We start from the raw sequence: 17,349 nt of genomic DNA, 5'->3' as shown, positions 1-17,349 counted from the left end.
GTGCTCTGTGATTAGTAAGGGATGACTTAAGGTGGGATGTGAGTGGGAAGGGAAGGTTGAGAATTGTTACGGAAATATTTTGATAGAGAAAAATTGTCTATTGCCCATTTCCTTTGGAGTTATGAAACCATGCACATAACAAGTCAAATATGTACGATTAAAACAGTGGTTTTCAAACCTTTTCTTTCCACCCACATGAAGCAATTCCTTATTAATCAAGAGCACCTTTGGCATAGGGAATACTTAAAGTGGTATGTGAGTTAAAAGAAAAAGGTTGAGAACCACTGTTCTTGACCCTCTCCATTACTGAGTCCTCCTGAAATTCACAATCATCTTGGTTTTGCTGACGTTGAGCATTAGGTTGTTGTCGTTGCACCATTTAACAAGCTGATCCATCTCCCTCCTGTACACTTCTTCATTGCCATTTGTGATTCTGCCAACAACTGTGGTGTCATCAGAAAACTTGTAGATGGCATTGGAATTGTGCCTGTCCACACAGTCATGGGTGTATAATGAGTAGAGCAGTGGGCTAAGCACATCCTTGGGGTGCGCCTGTGTCGATAATCAGTGAGGAGGAGACGTTGGTTCCAATTCGTACTGATTGTGATCTTCCAATGAGAAACTCAAGGATCCAGTTGCAGAGTCAGGTACAGAGGCCTAGAGTGTGTAGCTTCTTGACCGGCACTGAGGGAATAATGGTATCAAAGGCCGAGATGAAGTCGATGAAGAGCAGCTGAATGCATGAGTTGCTGTTTTGGAGGTGATCCAGAGCTGACTGGAGAGCCAGCGATATTGCATCTGCTGTGGAATGATTGTGTTGATAGGCAAATTGCAATGGGTCCAGACCTTTGCTTAGGTATGTGTTAATTCTGGCCATGATCAGCCTCTCAAGGCATTTCATCACAGTAGATGTTAGTGCTACTGGGCGGTAGTCATTGAGGCAGCTCACACTACTCTTTTTAATTACCGGGATGTGCAGAGGAGGTTTACGAGAACGTTACCAGGGTTTCAGGGTTTGAGTTACAGGGAAAGGTTGAGCAGGCTGGGACTTTATTCCCCAGAGCGTAGAACATTGAGGGATGATTTGATAGAGGTATTCAAAATTATAAGGGGGACAGATAGAGTCAATGTGGATAGGCTTTTTCCACATGAGAGTGGGGGAGATTCAAACAAGAAGGCTTGGATTGAGAGTAAAAGGGGAAAAGTTTAAGGGAAACATAAGGGGGAATTTCTTCACACAGAGGGTGATGTGGATATGGAATGAACTTCCGGCAGTGCTGGTAGAAGCGAGATTGATGTTAATATTCAAGGAAAGGTTGGATAAGTATATAGATGGGAGGAGTGTGGAGGGTTATGGGGCAAATGTGGATCAGTGGGACTATGTGGGAGATGATGTTCAGCATGGACTAGTAGAGCCAAACTGGCCTGTTTCTGTGCTGTAAATGGTTATATGAGGCAATCTCATCTGCTTTCTTGGGGAAAGAATCCCACTGATTCACTGCTCTCTGGGAGAAGTAGTTCATCCCCATTTCTTGTCTACTCTCCCGAATCTTGAGGCTATGTCCCCAAGTTCGTCCCACCAGTGGAAACAATTTTCCTGGTTCTATATTATCTATTCCTTTCATGATTTTATGTTTTTATATGATCCCCTCGAATTCTTCAAAATTCCAGCAAGTCCCAGTCAATTTAATCTCTCATCATACGCTCATCACTGGCCCCCTCCCCGCTCCCCGCCTCTAGAATCAACCTGGTGAACCTTTTCTGTACCAAGGCCAGTATTTTCTTTCTCAAGTAAGAAGACCAGAACTGCACCCAGTACTCAATGAATGACCTCACTAGTATTCTGAATGGTTGTAGTAGAACCTTCCTACTTTATATTGAATCCCTCCAGCAATGAAAGCCAATATTCCATTTGCCTTCTTGATTACATGTTGCACCTGTGAACAAACCTTTGGTAATTCATGCTCTGCACAATGACACGCTGCAATATTTCATAATTTGAATAATAATCTGAACAATTTTAATTCTTCCAAAGTGAATAACCTTGCATTTTTTTACTGGACTTACACTTCAATCCATTGCATTGCAGCAGATAATGAAGGAATCAGTGGTGGGACACAAGATATTTCCAAGATAGAGCAATACATTTCAAAAAGTTAATAATGTCACAACTGTGTATGAATTGCACTGCCAGTCTTTTTGGGGAGCATCAGAAGGGCATTTGGAGCGAATACTTTGCAAGGTACCTGCTGTCTGACAATGGGGATGAATAGTTTAGTGTCAAGAATACATTCCTGTAGGAGTGCAGAGGTCATTTCAGCAGTTGATGGCAGGAGACAATGTCAGAATGGGCCAGTGTTGTCCTAGTTGATGTTATGACCCACAGTTTGAGAAGATGCCCACAGCATTTATGACTCCTTCAAATAGTGACTTTTACACCAGATTTCCTGTAATCTGATCCTTTTAAAGTTGTTTGAAGTAAGTGTTTGAAAACCTGCAAGGTTTTTTTTAGATTACGCACCTCATGGACACAGTTTAAAAGTTCCCAGTCAAACGCTGTGATCTGATTGGCCATTTCCACCATGTTCACCTCATTGATTTCTGGACCTTCATGAGAGAGTCGCTCTATAGCAGGAGGCGGGACCTGGGAAACGATAGGGAAACAACACAGAACATTGGTCAGAACTGGATTTCCAAATTACTGACACCCAAACAATCCTGAATTACATCCTAAAATTATAAAATTATAATAGTAAAACTATGGCAGATCAAAATCCATAACCAATGCTCCTGACACTGATCTATTATTTAATTGTGTTTTGAAACAAGAAATTCTGCAGATACTGCAACACAAGACACCGAGAAACCTGCTGAATTTCTCCAGGAATTTTGTGCATTTTCATTGTGTTTTTGAAATTTAAAAAAATTTAGACATACAGCATGGTAACAGACCCTTCCAACCCATGAGCCATGCTGCACAAATACACCCTCGGTAAGTTTTGAATGGTGGGAGGAAACTGGAGCACTTGCAGAAAACCCATGCAGACATGGGGAGAATGTACAAACTCCTTACAGACAGCATGGGATTCGAACCCAGGTCCTGATCGTTGGCGCTGTTACAGCATTGCATTAACCGCTATGCCAACCATGCCGCCCCTATCAAGTTTATTGTCTAATTCAGTTTTATTTACTGGATTAGATAATAAACGATATATTCAAAAAGATCACCTTTTAAATGTGATGGGCAAATTCAGCACAGCAATGTCCCACTGAAAGGAAAGTAATGAATTGCCAGAAAGTCTACTTTTGACAGTGCTGGTTGAGAGAAATTTTGGCCAAAACATTGGGAAATATCACTATTCTTCTTTAAGGTAATCCTACTGCATTTCTTCATCTAAATTAGCAGTTAAAACACTGATATAATTATCTGCCTCAACACAGCAAAGTGTCAATTTAGACAACATTCCTAAGATCTATAGAGAGGAAGTTGTTGGTTCAAGCAGAGTGATGCTAATCAATGAAGGATGATACTTAATCAGAAAGATCAGTTGTCTACTTCTATCCTTTCTATTCTAATGATGTTTGGCCTGGAAGTCAGCCTGAAGAAAACTGAGGTCCTCCATCAGCCAGCTCCCCACCATGACTACCAGCCCCCCCACATCTCCATCGGGCACACAAAACTCAAAACAGTCAACCAGTTTACCTATCTCGGCTGCACCATTTCATCGGATGCAAGGATCGACAATGAGATAGACAACAGACTCGCCAAGGCAAATAGCGCCTTTGGAAGACTGCACAAAAGAGTCTGGATAAACAACCAACTGAAAAACCTCACAAAGATAAGCGTGTACAGAGCCGTTGTCATACCCACACTCCTGTTCGGCTCCGAATCATGGGTCCTTTACCGGCATCAACGGCTCCTAGAACGCTTCCACCAGCGTTGTCTCGGCTCCATCCTCAACATTCATTGGAGCGACTTCATCTCCAACATCGAAGTACTCGAGATGGCAGAGGCCGACAGCATCGAATCCATGCTGCTGAAGATCCAACTGCGCTGGGTAGGTCACGTCTCCAGAATGGAGGACCCTCGCCTTCCCAAGATCATGTTATAAGGCGAGCTCTTCACTGGCCACCGAGACATAGGTGCACCAAAGAAGAGGTACAAGGACTGCCTAAAGAAAGCTCTTGGTGCCTGCCACATTGACCACCGCCAGTGGACTGATATCGCCTCAAACCGTGCATCTTGGCGCCTCACAGTTCGGCGGGCAGCAACCTCCTTTGAAGAAGACCGCAGAGCCCACCTCACTGTCAAAAGACAAAGGAGGTAAAACCCAACACCCAACCCCAACCCACCAATTTTCCCTTGCAACCGTGTCTGCCTGTCCTGCATCGGACTTGTCAGCCACAAACGAGCCTGCAGCTGACGTGGACATTACCCCTCCATAAATCTTCGTCCGCGAAGCCAAGCCAAAGAAAATTCTAATGATGAATAGATATCACAACAAATTTAATAAATCATTACTGTTATTTCCATAGTTTCCACTGCAGTTTTCAATCCAAGTAGCCCAGACACCACAGAACAAACTCACAGGTGCCCCCTATTGTTAGAGAACTCAAGTGCAGCAAGCATGATAAAATGGAACATTTTCACTCCTGACATCTGGAAAACCACTTCAGACATTATTTTATCATTTTAAATAGCAGCAAATAAATCAATCAACAATTAACAGTAATATTTCAGTGGAGTAAAGGGATTCACAGTGGCATGAGAGAGAAAATGGCCAAAGTAGATTGGAAGGGGGACATGAGTCGAGAAGACGGCAGAGCAGCAATGGATGGAGTTTCTACAAGAAATGAGGAAGGTGCAGGATAGAAATACACACCAAAAAATAGGAAATATTCAAATGGAAAAATGTCACAACTGTGGCTGAATTCTGACAAGGAAATTCAAAGCCAACATAAAAGCAAAAGAGAGGGCATACAAGGAAGCAAAAATTAGTGGGATCATAGAGGACTGGGAAATTTTTAAATACTTGCAAAAGGTAACTTAAAAATTCATGGAGAAAAAGAGGAAGTATGAAAGCATTTTGGAGTCTATTGTCAAAGATGAGGTGACGGAGTACTCAAAGGCACCTGACAAGATCAGCCAAACCCAGCTTGGTTTCCTTGAGGAAAATCTTGCCTGACAAACCTATTGGAATTCTTTGAGGAAGTGACAAGACGGCTGGATAAGGGAGATGCAGTGGATGTTAGTGTATTTGGATTTTCAGAAGGCATTTGACGAGTGCCACACACGAGGCTACTTAGCAAGAGCCCATGGTATAACCTGATAGGGAAGTTGAGCCTGCTGGGTCTAAACATCTCCCTCTACAATTGGATTCTTGACTTTCTGTTGGGGAGACCTCAGGCAATCTGGATCAAAAACAGCATTTCTAAGACCATTACAATGAACACGGACCCCCCCCCCCCCACTCCATGGCTATGTGCTTAGTCCACTGCTGTTCACGCTGCTGACTCATGACTGTACAGCTAAACACAGCTCGAACCACATCATCAAGTTCGCTGACCACACGACCGTGGTGGGTCTTATCAGTGAGAATGACAAGTCAGGGTACAGAGATGAGCTGCAGTCACTAACAGACTGGTGCAAAGCCAACAACATGTATCTGAATGTTAATAAAGCAAAAGAGATGGTTGTCGGGGGGACCACGCTCTGTGTGATAGTACAGAACTACCTATCACATTCACCCCTTCTTGGAGAACTGACCCTGGGGTGGAAGGGCTGAAGAGAGGGAGAATGCCACCACCTGGAGAGCGGTTACACTGGCTCTCCGGTCTAAAGGTCTCCCCCACCTCTCACTGGCAGGAGGTTCTCACTAGTGCCTCACACTCCATCCGCTCCCTCCTATGTATCGCAACAAATGCCACCCCCCACGAAAGGATGTTCCTTTTCCCGAGGAAATCCGAATCAGGAACCACTGTACCGGCATGGCTCACCGTCCCTGGCCCTGTCCTTTTGCGACGCCACGTCCGGCACTCAAAGAACGACCCCTTGGTCGACCGAGTCACTCTACTCCACGCGAACCCGCATTACGCCTACGTTGAGTTCACAGACAGGCGGGAGGACACTGTTTCGGTGCGGGATCTAGCTCAGGACACGGTAGACCCAGCAACCCCCCCCCAACCCAACCTTCCCCAACTCTTTATTCCCCAGGCCCCGTGCTGGAACAGAAGGACCAACAGCACCCCAATGACTCGGGCCACCCTGCCGACAACACGGCTGGGGAATTGAGCGAAGGAGCGGTTGCACCCGACGAGCCTGCTGGCGACACCACTCCAGCGACCCCAATCCCAGCACCACGGCGGTCATGCCGGATGATCAGACCCCCCTGACCACTACAGTCCTTAACCTACCCCTTCCTTTCATTCTCTCCCTCTTCAGCCTTTCCACCCCAGGGTCAGTTCTCCAAGAAGGGGTGAATGTGATAGTACAGACCTATCACCAATGTATATAGTTACAGTATCTAGAGTATGTAATGACTGTGCTTACAGCGATTGGCTGAGAGCTTAGCCACGCCTACTGTCTGGGCCTTAAAGGGTTGTGTCCCTAGCCAGGTCGGATCATTCCAGACTGGTCGGCCACCTGTGAAGAGCTCCCGTCTTTTGCTAATAAAAGCCTTGGTTTGGATCAACAAGTCTTTGGTTCTTGCGACGAGCTCTACACTCTGCTGATCATTCATGGCTCTACCGTTGAGGTCATCAAGAGTATCAAGTTCCTTGGAGTCTACTTGGCAGAGAATCTCACCTGGTCCCTTAACACCAGCTCCATAGCCAAGAAAGTCCAGCAGCACCTCCACTTCCTGCAAAGGCTGAAGAAAGTTAATCTCCCACCCTCCATCCTCACTACATTCTACAGAGGATGTATTGAGAGCATCCTGTGCAACTGCATCACTGCCTGGTTTGGAAGCTGTACCACCTCGGACTGCAAGACCCTGCAGAGGATAGTGAAGTCAGTGGAAGAGATCATTGGGGGGCTCTCTTCCTACCATGACGGACACCCCACATGTAAACTGTTCTCCCTTCTAGTTTGGGCAAGTTTTTTCCCCCCAAGCCATCAAGCTTTGCAATTCCTAGAACATGTGTGCACTAGTATATCATGGATTTTTATTGTATTAATATTTAACTCTTATTTATGTAAATTTGCTCGAGTCTCATCCTTGGTGTGCATTGCATTAGCAGTTATGATATGAATGACAAATAAAGGTGACTGACTTGGTATTACAGGAAACATACTATCATAGGTAGAGCATTGGCTGTTTGGCAGGAAGCCAAGAGTTTGAATTCAGGGATCATATTCTGATTGACTGCCAGTTGCTAGTGGTGTTCCACAGGGGTTGGTGTTGGGGTCGCTTCTTTTCATGTTGACCATTAATGATATGGATTTGTGGCCAAATTTGCAGATGATGCGAAGGTGGGTGGAGGAGCAGGTAGTGTAGAGGAAACGGGGAGGTTGCAGAAGGACATAGACCAGGGGTGGCAAAACTTTATTGGGTGTGAGCCACATACAGAAAAATATAATGAATCACGGGCCAAACAATATTAAGCCCGGCAGTTTTCAACCAGTTACACTGCAAGAAAAAAGGTGCCATCGAAAATTCATTTTCTATCAAAATAACTATATGACACTACTGGCACAGTTTAACTGTTTACATTACGTAGTTTATTGATGTGCTCACATTACAGTAGGCATTTCTGTATCTGCTGCTCTTAAATTTAAATTAGTGATTCCCAAAGTGGGTGCTGGGGCCCCCTGGAGGCAGTGGAAAGACCCAAGGGGGCAGTCAGTGGGCAGTGAGGAAAAAGAGGGCGTTCTGAACCTTCTTGTTATTATTCAGTTTGCTGCAAAGTTTAATGAAGAATCCCGTGCAGTAATTTTCTGGCCAGACTCAGGGTGGCCATAGTGAGCAAAATAAATGGCGACAAGGTGTTCTCACAAGAGCTGGTCTCAGGGACCGCCATGTTGTACTGGCATCACTACCCCCTGCTCAGCACCACTGCCACCACCACCCCCCACCCTGCTCAGCACTGTCACTACCCCGTTCAGCTCTGCCACTTAACACCCCTCCCCTCCCCCTGGCTAGCTCAGGGCCACCACTAACCCCACCCACTCAAGCGCTGTTGTATGGGGGGTTGGGCGCTCGGGAGGTAGCCTGGAGGACTAGGGGGCAGCAGCCTGAAAAAGTTTGGGAACCACTGATTTAAATGAATACATTAAAACTCTTCAAAACTAAGGCAGAGCCACCTAAGAAACTAAGAAGTCCCATGGTAGCCTCATAGTTGTTCAAAATGGCAGTGACATCTAGTGTTGAAGCTAAGAAGTGCAATGTTCATACAATATAATTTATTGTTCAAGACAATGCTCTAATCGGCCACTTAACAATGGGCAACGGGCCGCAGATTGGCCACCCCTGACTTAGGCAGATTAAGAGAAAGGGCAGAGAAATGACAAATGACATATAATGTCGGAAAGTATATGGTTATGCATTTTGGTAGAAAAAAATAAATGGGCAAACTATTTTTTAAATGGAGAGAAAATTGAAAATACCCAAATGCAAAGGGACCAGCAAGTTCTCGTGCAGAATAACCTGAAGGTAAACTTGCATGTTGAGTCAGTGATGAAGAAGGCAAATGTAATGCTGGCATTCATTTCAAAAAGAGAAGAATATAACAGCAGTGATGTGATGTTGAGGCTTTATTGGGCACTGGTCAAACCTCACTTGGAGTACTGTGAGCAGTTTTGAGCTCCTCATTTAAGAAGGGATGTGTTAACATTGGAGAGAGTTCAGAGGAGGTTCACTAGGAATTAAAGGGTTATCATACGAGGAGTGTTTGACAGTTCTTGGCCCTGTACTTGTTAGAATTTAGGAGAATGAGGTGGGAAGGGTGGGGGGGGGGGGAGAATCTGATTGAAACTTTCTACAGTTGAAAGATGGGGACAGAATAGATGTAGAAAGGCTGTTTTCTATGGCGGGAGAGTAGTAAATCTGTGAAATTTGTTGACACGGGTTTGTGTATTTAAGACAAATACTGATAGGTTTGTTATTAGCCAGGACATCTAAGGTTTTTTTTATTTTATTTAAAGCTTTCATCCATGTAATTATAATTATACAGAGTCAATACGTAATAAAGTTTGAAAATTACAGTAATTACATGGTATTAACCCCTCCCCTCACCCATCCTCCCCTCCCCTCCCTCTTATCCCCAACATCTACAAATATGACTGTAGATACAATACATAGTTATATAAAAGAATTATATGTGTAAAGAAAAAGTAATATCAATCTGGATTGCACAAAGAGTTGGCTCACACACTGGAATCTTACAGTGTTTATATTAAACGACTTTAGGGAAGAAGATTATACAGGCCTTAAATGGCTGGAAGTACTTTCTTACATATTTAGCCCTAGTATCTAAGGTTAAGGGGAGAAGGCTGGGCAATCAGGCTGAATGTGAAATTGGATCAGCTCATGATTAAATGCCAGGGCAGATTCGATGGGCTGAATAGCCTATTTCTGCTTCTATATCTTATGGTTTAATATTCTCTGGGAAAATATTATTCCATATGCAAGTGTTGAAACTTAAAACACCTGCCGTTGTATTGTACATTTTTCTTCCTTATGGGGCAATTTTATTGAACAGTGGAACACCCAGAAATGACAAAGACAAGAGCTGGGCAATCAGTCCACTCTCTCCGGTTTATGTCCCACACTGGCACTGACAATGTTCCAGGTTGGGAGCACTATTTATTTAGCTCCCATATGAAGCATTAGACATTAGAGATAACATTAAAAAAACTCCACACATACTATAAATTTGAAATATATTACTGAAAACATTGGAAATATCAGCATGAGAAACCATTATTCCTTCTCTCAGAGAATTTACCAAAAAGGTGGCTTTAGTTTCCTTTCTTCAACATTTTTACCTTGCTATCCCACTTGTTTAGTGTGTCTAAATGCTCACAGATCTGGACTTGTGTCTTCTAGGGTCCAAGTGATCAGTTCTGGCTTAACATTATCCTGCTAAGTAACTCATAGAACTCTACAGGATTTATGGGGACCTGCTCCATGGTAATTAGTTAAAATATTGGGAATGTACAAGGCAGTAGGTGCCCATTTGGTCCATTCTTCCCAATGCAAGTCATTGATGATTTTCTAATTAGTTCTATTGATTTTGCCATTGCCAACAAATTTAAACTAAGTTTAAATTTAGATTTTTTAATTTAAGTTTAGACATACAGCATGGTAATAGGCACTTTCGCCCATGCCGCCCAATTAAACCCCATTAACCTACACCCCCGGTATATTTTGAACAGTGGGAGGAATCTGGAGCCCCCATGGAAAACCCACACAGACATAGGGAGAACGTATAAACTCCTTACAGACAGCGTGGGAATTCAAACTCCAGTCCCAATCGCTGGCGTTGTTATAGCGTTGCACTAAAGAAAACTGAGGTCCTCCATCAGCCAGCTCCCCACCATGACTACCAGCCCCCCCACATCTCCATTGGGCACACAAAACTCAAAAAGGTCAACCAGTTTACCTATCTCGGCTGCACCATTTCATCAGATGCAAGGATCGACAATGAGATAGACAACAGACTCGCCAAGGCAAATAGCACCTTTGGAAGACTACACAAAAGAGTCTGGAAAAACAACCAACTGAAAAACCTCACAAAGATAAGCGTATACAGAGCCGTTGTCATACCCACACTCCTGTTCGGCTCCGAATCATGGGTCCTCTACCGGCATCACCTACGGCTCCTAGAACGCTTCCACCAGCGTTGTCTCCGCTCCATTCTCAACATCCATTGGAGCGCTTTCATCCCTAACGTCGAAGTACTCGAGATGGCAGAGGTCGACAGCATCGAGTCCACGCTGCTGAAGATCCAGCTGCGCTGGGTGGGTCACGTCTCCAGAATGGAGGACCATCGCCTTCCCAAGATCGTGTTATATGGCGAGCTCTCCACTGGCCACCGTGACAGAGGTGCACCAAAGAAAAGGTACAAGGACTGCCTAAAGAAATCTCTTGGTGCCTGCCACATTGACCACCGCCAGTGGGCTGATATCGCCTCAAACCATGCATCTTGGCGCCTCACAGTTTGGCGGGCAGCAACCTCCTTTGAAGAAGACCGCAGAGCCCACCTCACTGACAAAAGGCAAAGGAGGAAAAACCCAACACCCAACCCCAACCAACCAATTTTCCCCTGCAGCCGCTGCAACCATGTCTGCCTGTCCTACATCGGACTTGTCAGCCACAAACGAGCCTGCAGCTGACGTGGACTTTTTACCCCCTCCATAAATCTTCGTCCGCGAAGCCAAGCCAAAGAAAAGAACCGCTGACTAATTCAAGTTCAGTAATCTTTACATTTTCTACTAAATATTCCACTTTGAAAGTTATGAATTAATCAGCTTCCACTATCCTTTGAGGTGGTAATTTTATTATCATAATAGCTTATGGCATTACAATAAATTTTCTCACCTATTCCTGGTTTTTGGACTGAGGCCTCACCAGTAATATATTAAGGTTTAGGGAGTCATGGGATAGTGTACACAGAGATGGTTCCTCCAATGAGCAATCCTGTTAGTCCCACTGCCCTCCTCTTGTCCTAAAATTTATACTAAGTTGCAAATACTAACTTTTTTTCAAGTACTGCTGATTTAGAAAAGTAAGTCAAAAGTAAAGGTTTTTTTTTAAAAAACAACGTAATTAATGGAAAAAATGAAGGTTAAAATTAATTGAAATATTTTGGCATAAATATACAATGTCATTTTTGCATGATTGCTTATTTCTTCAGCTATTAAGAAACTGCTTGTTGGACGAGCAAGTAGCAACAAGTAGTACTGACACACAAGATGCAGTGATTGTTCTAGGCAGCCATAAGTCTGCAGGATTATTTCACATCATTGTCCTTGGAAACTGAAATTGGGGATCAATAAAACAACGAGAGCAGTAGATGATGAAGTGATTAATGTCTTTTTATAATAATTAAATCTGGGGCTGGGGAATAGAAAGACCTTGCTGAAAGTTTCCTCATCAAGTAAGTAAACATATTTCAGAAGCTTTCGATAAGTAGTATAATTTGTAATTTCACCCACAGAGCATCTACCACTGCAGACGAACCCATGCTGTGTGATCTAGTGGCTGGACCTCTTAAAGTGCAATGTTCACGTGCAGTTCATTCCATGCCTCGAGCTGGAAAAGTGGGAACACTGCTTCTCAAATGTGGGTTTGGTGACTCAGGAGGACAACAAAGAGGGATTCAGGATTCTCAGCATTACCCCAAAAGGCCTCCCCTAAATGATGGATGGCAACCTGTATCTTCATAACACCTGTGATGACATCTGTTCTAAAGGGGCCCCACGAAAGATAAATAATCTGCGTCCTGATGTAGTGTCTTGAGTCTTCTCCACCCTTGCTGCTCGACCCTCTGAGTTCTTTGAGTGCTCTGTTTTCTGTTCCAAATTTCAGGATCTGTCCTCTCTTGGTCTTGTCAATAATGGGATAACTGCAGGGATGTGGCTTCTTTCTTTCTGCTGGGATCCACATTACCTCTGAGCAATCTTGTAGGCAGTGATAAAAAAATGCTCAAAGCACAGAAATCTTTCAGACATTCGTGCATTGGAAGCCAAGTGCAGTTTTTTTATTTGCACTAATTCTGCCTGGCCCGCAGGGATGTATGTGATGTCATGTGTGTGTACTCTGACAATAAATCTGAAATATGAAACTAAAGTTTTCATATTGTTCATGTGACAAGACCCCAATCACTTATGATCAATCCAATCTTGTTGACAACTGAAAGGAGGCTAAGGTAACTTTCAACATTGATGCTGAAAATAACCAATTCTTTTTCAACATTTTTGCTGGAAATAGACTGTTCTTTTCCAGTTCCAGTTAAAAAAAAACCCTTACACACCTTGTCCTACAAACCTAACTCACCTCCTCCTCCAACATCAGCACTGACTCATATTCTTCAGGAACATCCTAACCATAGTAAAGATCTCTTCAGAGAAGCATTAGCAATTAAAATAGATATGGAATTTATGGAGATATTAGAGATAATGAAAACTAGGGTATAAAAATGTGATGTGGAGCATCCTAAAGGAGGGGAGAAGGTTAAGGAGGGAATTCCAGAGCTTGGCTGAAAGCATGCTGGAGAAATGAAATCAGGGACCCCCAAACCAGAATGATTTAGAAGAGTTGCAGAGATGGAGGTAACAAAGATTGGGAAGGGGGAGGCAATGGAGAAGAATGGATATGTGACAAGCAAATGTCTGCCTCACCAGCGACTCCACAGACTCCTTGGTGCAGGCAAATAGATGAGTGTTGACACCCAAGGTCGTAAATACGGAATCTTCATCCAACCGAAACATTGTTTTTTCTGAATAATGAAAACACAGCCTGAGCTTTAGATTAGAAGAACTAACACAGCGTTACTCAAGCAGGAGACAGTAGGACATAGAATTGCTTCAGAGATTGTTACCAGCTGTACTTTAGTCTCAGTAATGAAGACATTACAGACACCTTTCAAATCTCTGATCTATCAACCATTGCCTGTTTTAATTTCAACCTCTACCTGAAATTTAGTTCCCATTTTATCTGATAAAACATGCTGGTCCCTCGGCTGCACTTGCAGTCTGCCTCCTGAATTCTGTCCCTTTTTTTCTGCAAGTTTCAGACAATTTTAAAACAATGACAATGTGAGGCTCTTGTGGCTCATCATTTCTTTTGGTGTTGTTTACCCACTTACACAGAAAGAGACCAATCAGTCCGTGTTGGCTCCAAGTGAGCAAACCCAACAGATCCCCTTGTCACTTAACTGTTATGAGGAATTTATAGTAGTCAATTAACCCAGCAGCAAGGGGTTGGTACCTGGGAGGAAACCAGAGCATCTTAGGGGAGGGGAACCCAGTGATCAGAGGGAGAATGTGCATAATCCATGAGGATGTAACCAGAGGGCAGGTCTCTAGAGCAGTGTAGTAGCAGCACTAACTCTGCTGTGCTAGTCAGTACAGCCTAATTTCTGCCCTTAATTCAGTAAATATATTTTCCATTTCCCTGAATTGCAATCAAGATTTATTTATTCATGGACCTCAAAATATTGCAATTTTTCAATCCACCACTTTCTATCTTACAAAACTTCAAGCACTCTTGTCTTCGAATCAGCAGTTGTGAGTACAAGACCCAGTCCAGAGACAAAGACCTTGGCCATTCCTGAGGAAGGATCATGCTGTCACAAGTGCCAGTTTTAGATTTAGCGATGAGACTCCCCATTTGTTTTCTCAGCAATATTCATGGAAGATCATTTCTCCCCTCTTCTTACAGAGATAATAAAAGATTCTGGTAATTTGCTCGTGCCAGATTGAGGAACATAAACAGGAGCTAGCAGACGCCATTCAGCCTTTTGCGCCTAATCTGTCCTACATTGAGATTATGACCAATCTTTTACCTTAGTGCTACTTTCCGGCATTAAACTGACACCCTGGGGCAGACTTGAAGGGCTGAATAGCCTATTTCCTATGTCTTATGTATCTCCTTTAATATCTAAAATTCTATCACATTATCTTCTCAATGACTGAGTTGTCCCTGCTCTCTTTTTCCAAAGATTTGGTTGACTCTATCCTGAGTGAGTATGTTGAGTGCCAAGGAGAGAGAGCTTGAAATGTTGTGCACAACTGGGTCTTACCTCCCGATGATCTTATGGCGACTAGCAGCAGGTTTTTGTGTGCAGGCTCTTTCACCTCTTCCTCACAGTGCTGAAGTTTCTCAGCTACTGACAGCACAATCTCCTCCACTGAGGCGGATAACCTACTCTTGATGGTCACATAGGAATGATCAGTTGCATAAATACGACAGAAAACTGTTGGGAGTTGGTTGGGGCAAAAAGAGGAAGAGAATGTAAAACAGGAGAAACTGGCATCATCGCAAATCAGAAACAGTCCTGAACTGAACCAGACACACCAGAGACACTGCTTTCAGAAAACTGCTCTTGGCTTTTGGGAATACCATATATTTTGGTGGATGAGGTGACCTTCAGATAAGACGAGACCCAATTTCAATCTGAATTTCATGGTTTTAGCTCATATAGGTGGTATAAGATGACCCCCCAAAATATTTTTTATCAAATTGTTAGCAAAACAAAGAAACTATGAAAAAAGTTTTAAATTTAAAGTCTCTAGTGCAATGGATGATACGGAGAATGATTTATTGTGGGACACTGATCACGAAGCAGAAGCCGAGTCACCAGATTCAGACTGGGACCCATATGATGACGTGTAAACAGTGAGACTCCGGATGTGCTCACTGACATCTTTGCCTCAGATGATGAAGCTAGTGATTTTCAAGGATTTTAAATGTGTGTGATATGGGTTTTTTTTATTTTACAATTCTTATATACCGGTATCTTAAAAATTTGAAATAGGATGGGATCTGGGTGGGTTATGGAACCAATCAATTGGCATTTTGAGTAAATTTTCAGGTCACTGTTTTTGTATCTGGCCCTTTTTGTGGGGGTGTTTTTGGGTGCTTTGAGAGTTGTCTTATCCGCTGAAATATACGGTACTCAATTTGTTTTAATTTATAAATTCACACTCATTTCTGGAATTCTGGCGCATATTTCTTTAAACTCCAAATTGAGATTATACAGAATGTGCTTACACTTCGAGAATAGTGTCCAGTTTGCCAGCAAAATGATTCACTGGTGCTGGAGTTGAATATTCCCAATTAATGTCTATGAATTGGCTCCTATCCATGGTCACGGCTCCATGATGGGGACATTTAAGAGTTCAGTAACACATAACTGTTCCTCCTACTTTTATTTTCCTCAGGCGCCTGCCTACTTTGTGTTCATACGTTGATGAAGGGCTCAAGCCCGAAACATTGGTTATGTACCTTTGCCATATAAAGTACGCTGTTTGACCTGCTGGGAGTTGGTTGGGGCAAAAAAGAGGAAAACAGCACTGTTTTCTCTCCTACTTTTACTCTATGTCTTGCGAGGCTGTGGTGTGCTTGGTTGTTCTTTCAGGTTTTATCTTGAACAAACGGGAGTGAGCTGTGAAGGAGATGCAGAGGCCTTTGAAAGGATATTGACAGATCATTAGAGATAAATATAAGGCAGGAAATATGAGTGTGTAAAACATTGCATAACATATGAAATATTTGTATTTACAGGGGCTTGGAAATGCTTGAAATTACAGCTAAGATACTACAATTAAAGCAATGTTAGGTTTTAACACGAGGATTTGTTACGGCATGGACTAGTAGGGCCAAACTGGCCTGTTCTGTGCTGTAAGTGGTTATATGGCTAAATGTTATTGCAGCATAGGTTGGTAAGAAATAACACTCTTAAATCTCACACTGTTTAAAACTATGTCACAGTTTGATTTTATTTCTGCCAGTCAAAATGACCCAATTATAACATTCATCAGTCCTCAATCCATGCCGGTATAACCCCTGACAGCTCTAATTTTATCTCCAATTACATTTCGACATACAACGTAGTAACAGGCCATTTCAGCCCTCCGAGTCCGTGCTGCCCAATTTACACCCTATTAACCTACACCCCCAGTACGTTTTGAATGGTGGGAAGAAACTGAAGCCCCCCAGGGTAAACCCAAGCAGACATGGGTAGAACCTACAAACTCCTTACAGACAGCGCGGAATTTGAACCCAGGTCCATCCCGATCGCTGGAGCTGTACAGGCATTGTACTAACCACTTCGCCAACCGTGCTGCCCTTTGATGGAGGAACTCAGTAGGGCTTTTATTTTTCTAGGGCCTTTTTTTTCTAGGTGCCCTATGAGCAGTTTTGTGATAGATTCCAGCATCTTCTCAATGACTGATATCAGGCTCGGGTCTATTGGTCTTTTGCTCCCATCTTCTCTTTCCTTCCTTTAGCAAATATTGGGGAACCACTTACATAAGTTGTTCATTAATTACATGAGAAAAACAATGTCCTCATTTGCTTTTCAAGACTGATGTAAAATATTCCACTGATGTACTTGAACCAGAGAAGACTGGCTGATACTCTGGCCAATATTTATATTTAAACCATCAACTGAAATAGTTTATTTGGTAAATTATTTAATCGTTGGAGGATTTTGCTGTGTGCAACATGCTTGCAATGTTTCACACATTGTAACAGCAGGTACTAAAACTAAAACACCTCATTGCTGTACAGTGATCAGAGAATTAGAGTGGTCAGCTGTGTGTGGAACCAAAAGACATGGGGGAGATTTTGAACTACTTCTTTTCTTCAGTATTTACTAAGGAGAAAGATATTGAATTGTGTA

The 17,349-nt window shown here is 43.0% G+C and overlaps 1 protein-coding gene across 1 annotated transcript in view; it reads right to left on the bottom strand.

Annotated features, from left to right (window-relative positions):
* The window catches only part of rapgefl1 (Rap guanine nucleotide exchange factor (GEF)-like 1), a 125,430-nt gene that overhangs the window by 22,190 nt on the left and 85,891 nt on the right, over positions 1–17,349 (bottom strand). Inside the window, exons 9-11 of the mRNA XM_069906771.1 lie at positions 14,746–14,919; positions 13,343–13,440; positions 2,522–2,644 (exon numbers count right to left, since the gene is read on the bottom strand). Coding sequence (XP_069762872.1) covers positions 2,522–2,644; positions 13,343–13,440; positions 14,746–14,919 — 395 coding nt within the window. The remainder of the gene's footprint in view (positions 1–2,521; positions 2,645–13,342; positions 13,441–14,745; positions 14,920–17,349) is intronic.

This window comes from Narcine bancroftii, chromosome 12, assembly GCF_036971445.1.
Source record: "Narcine bancroftii isolate sNarBan1 chromosome 12, sNarBan1.hap1, whole genome shotgun sequence".
Classification (NCBI taxonomy): Eukaryota; Metazoa; Chordata; class Chondrichthyes; order Torpediniformes; family Narcinidae; genus Narcine; species Narcine bancroftii.
The sequence above is the reverse complement of the archived record's forward strand: the minus strand, read 5'-3'. Positions and strand labels throughout refer to the sequence as shown.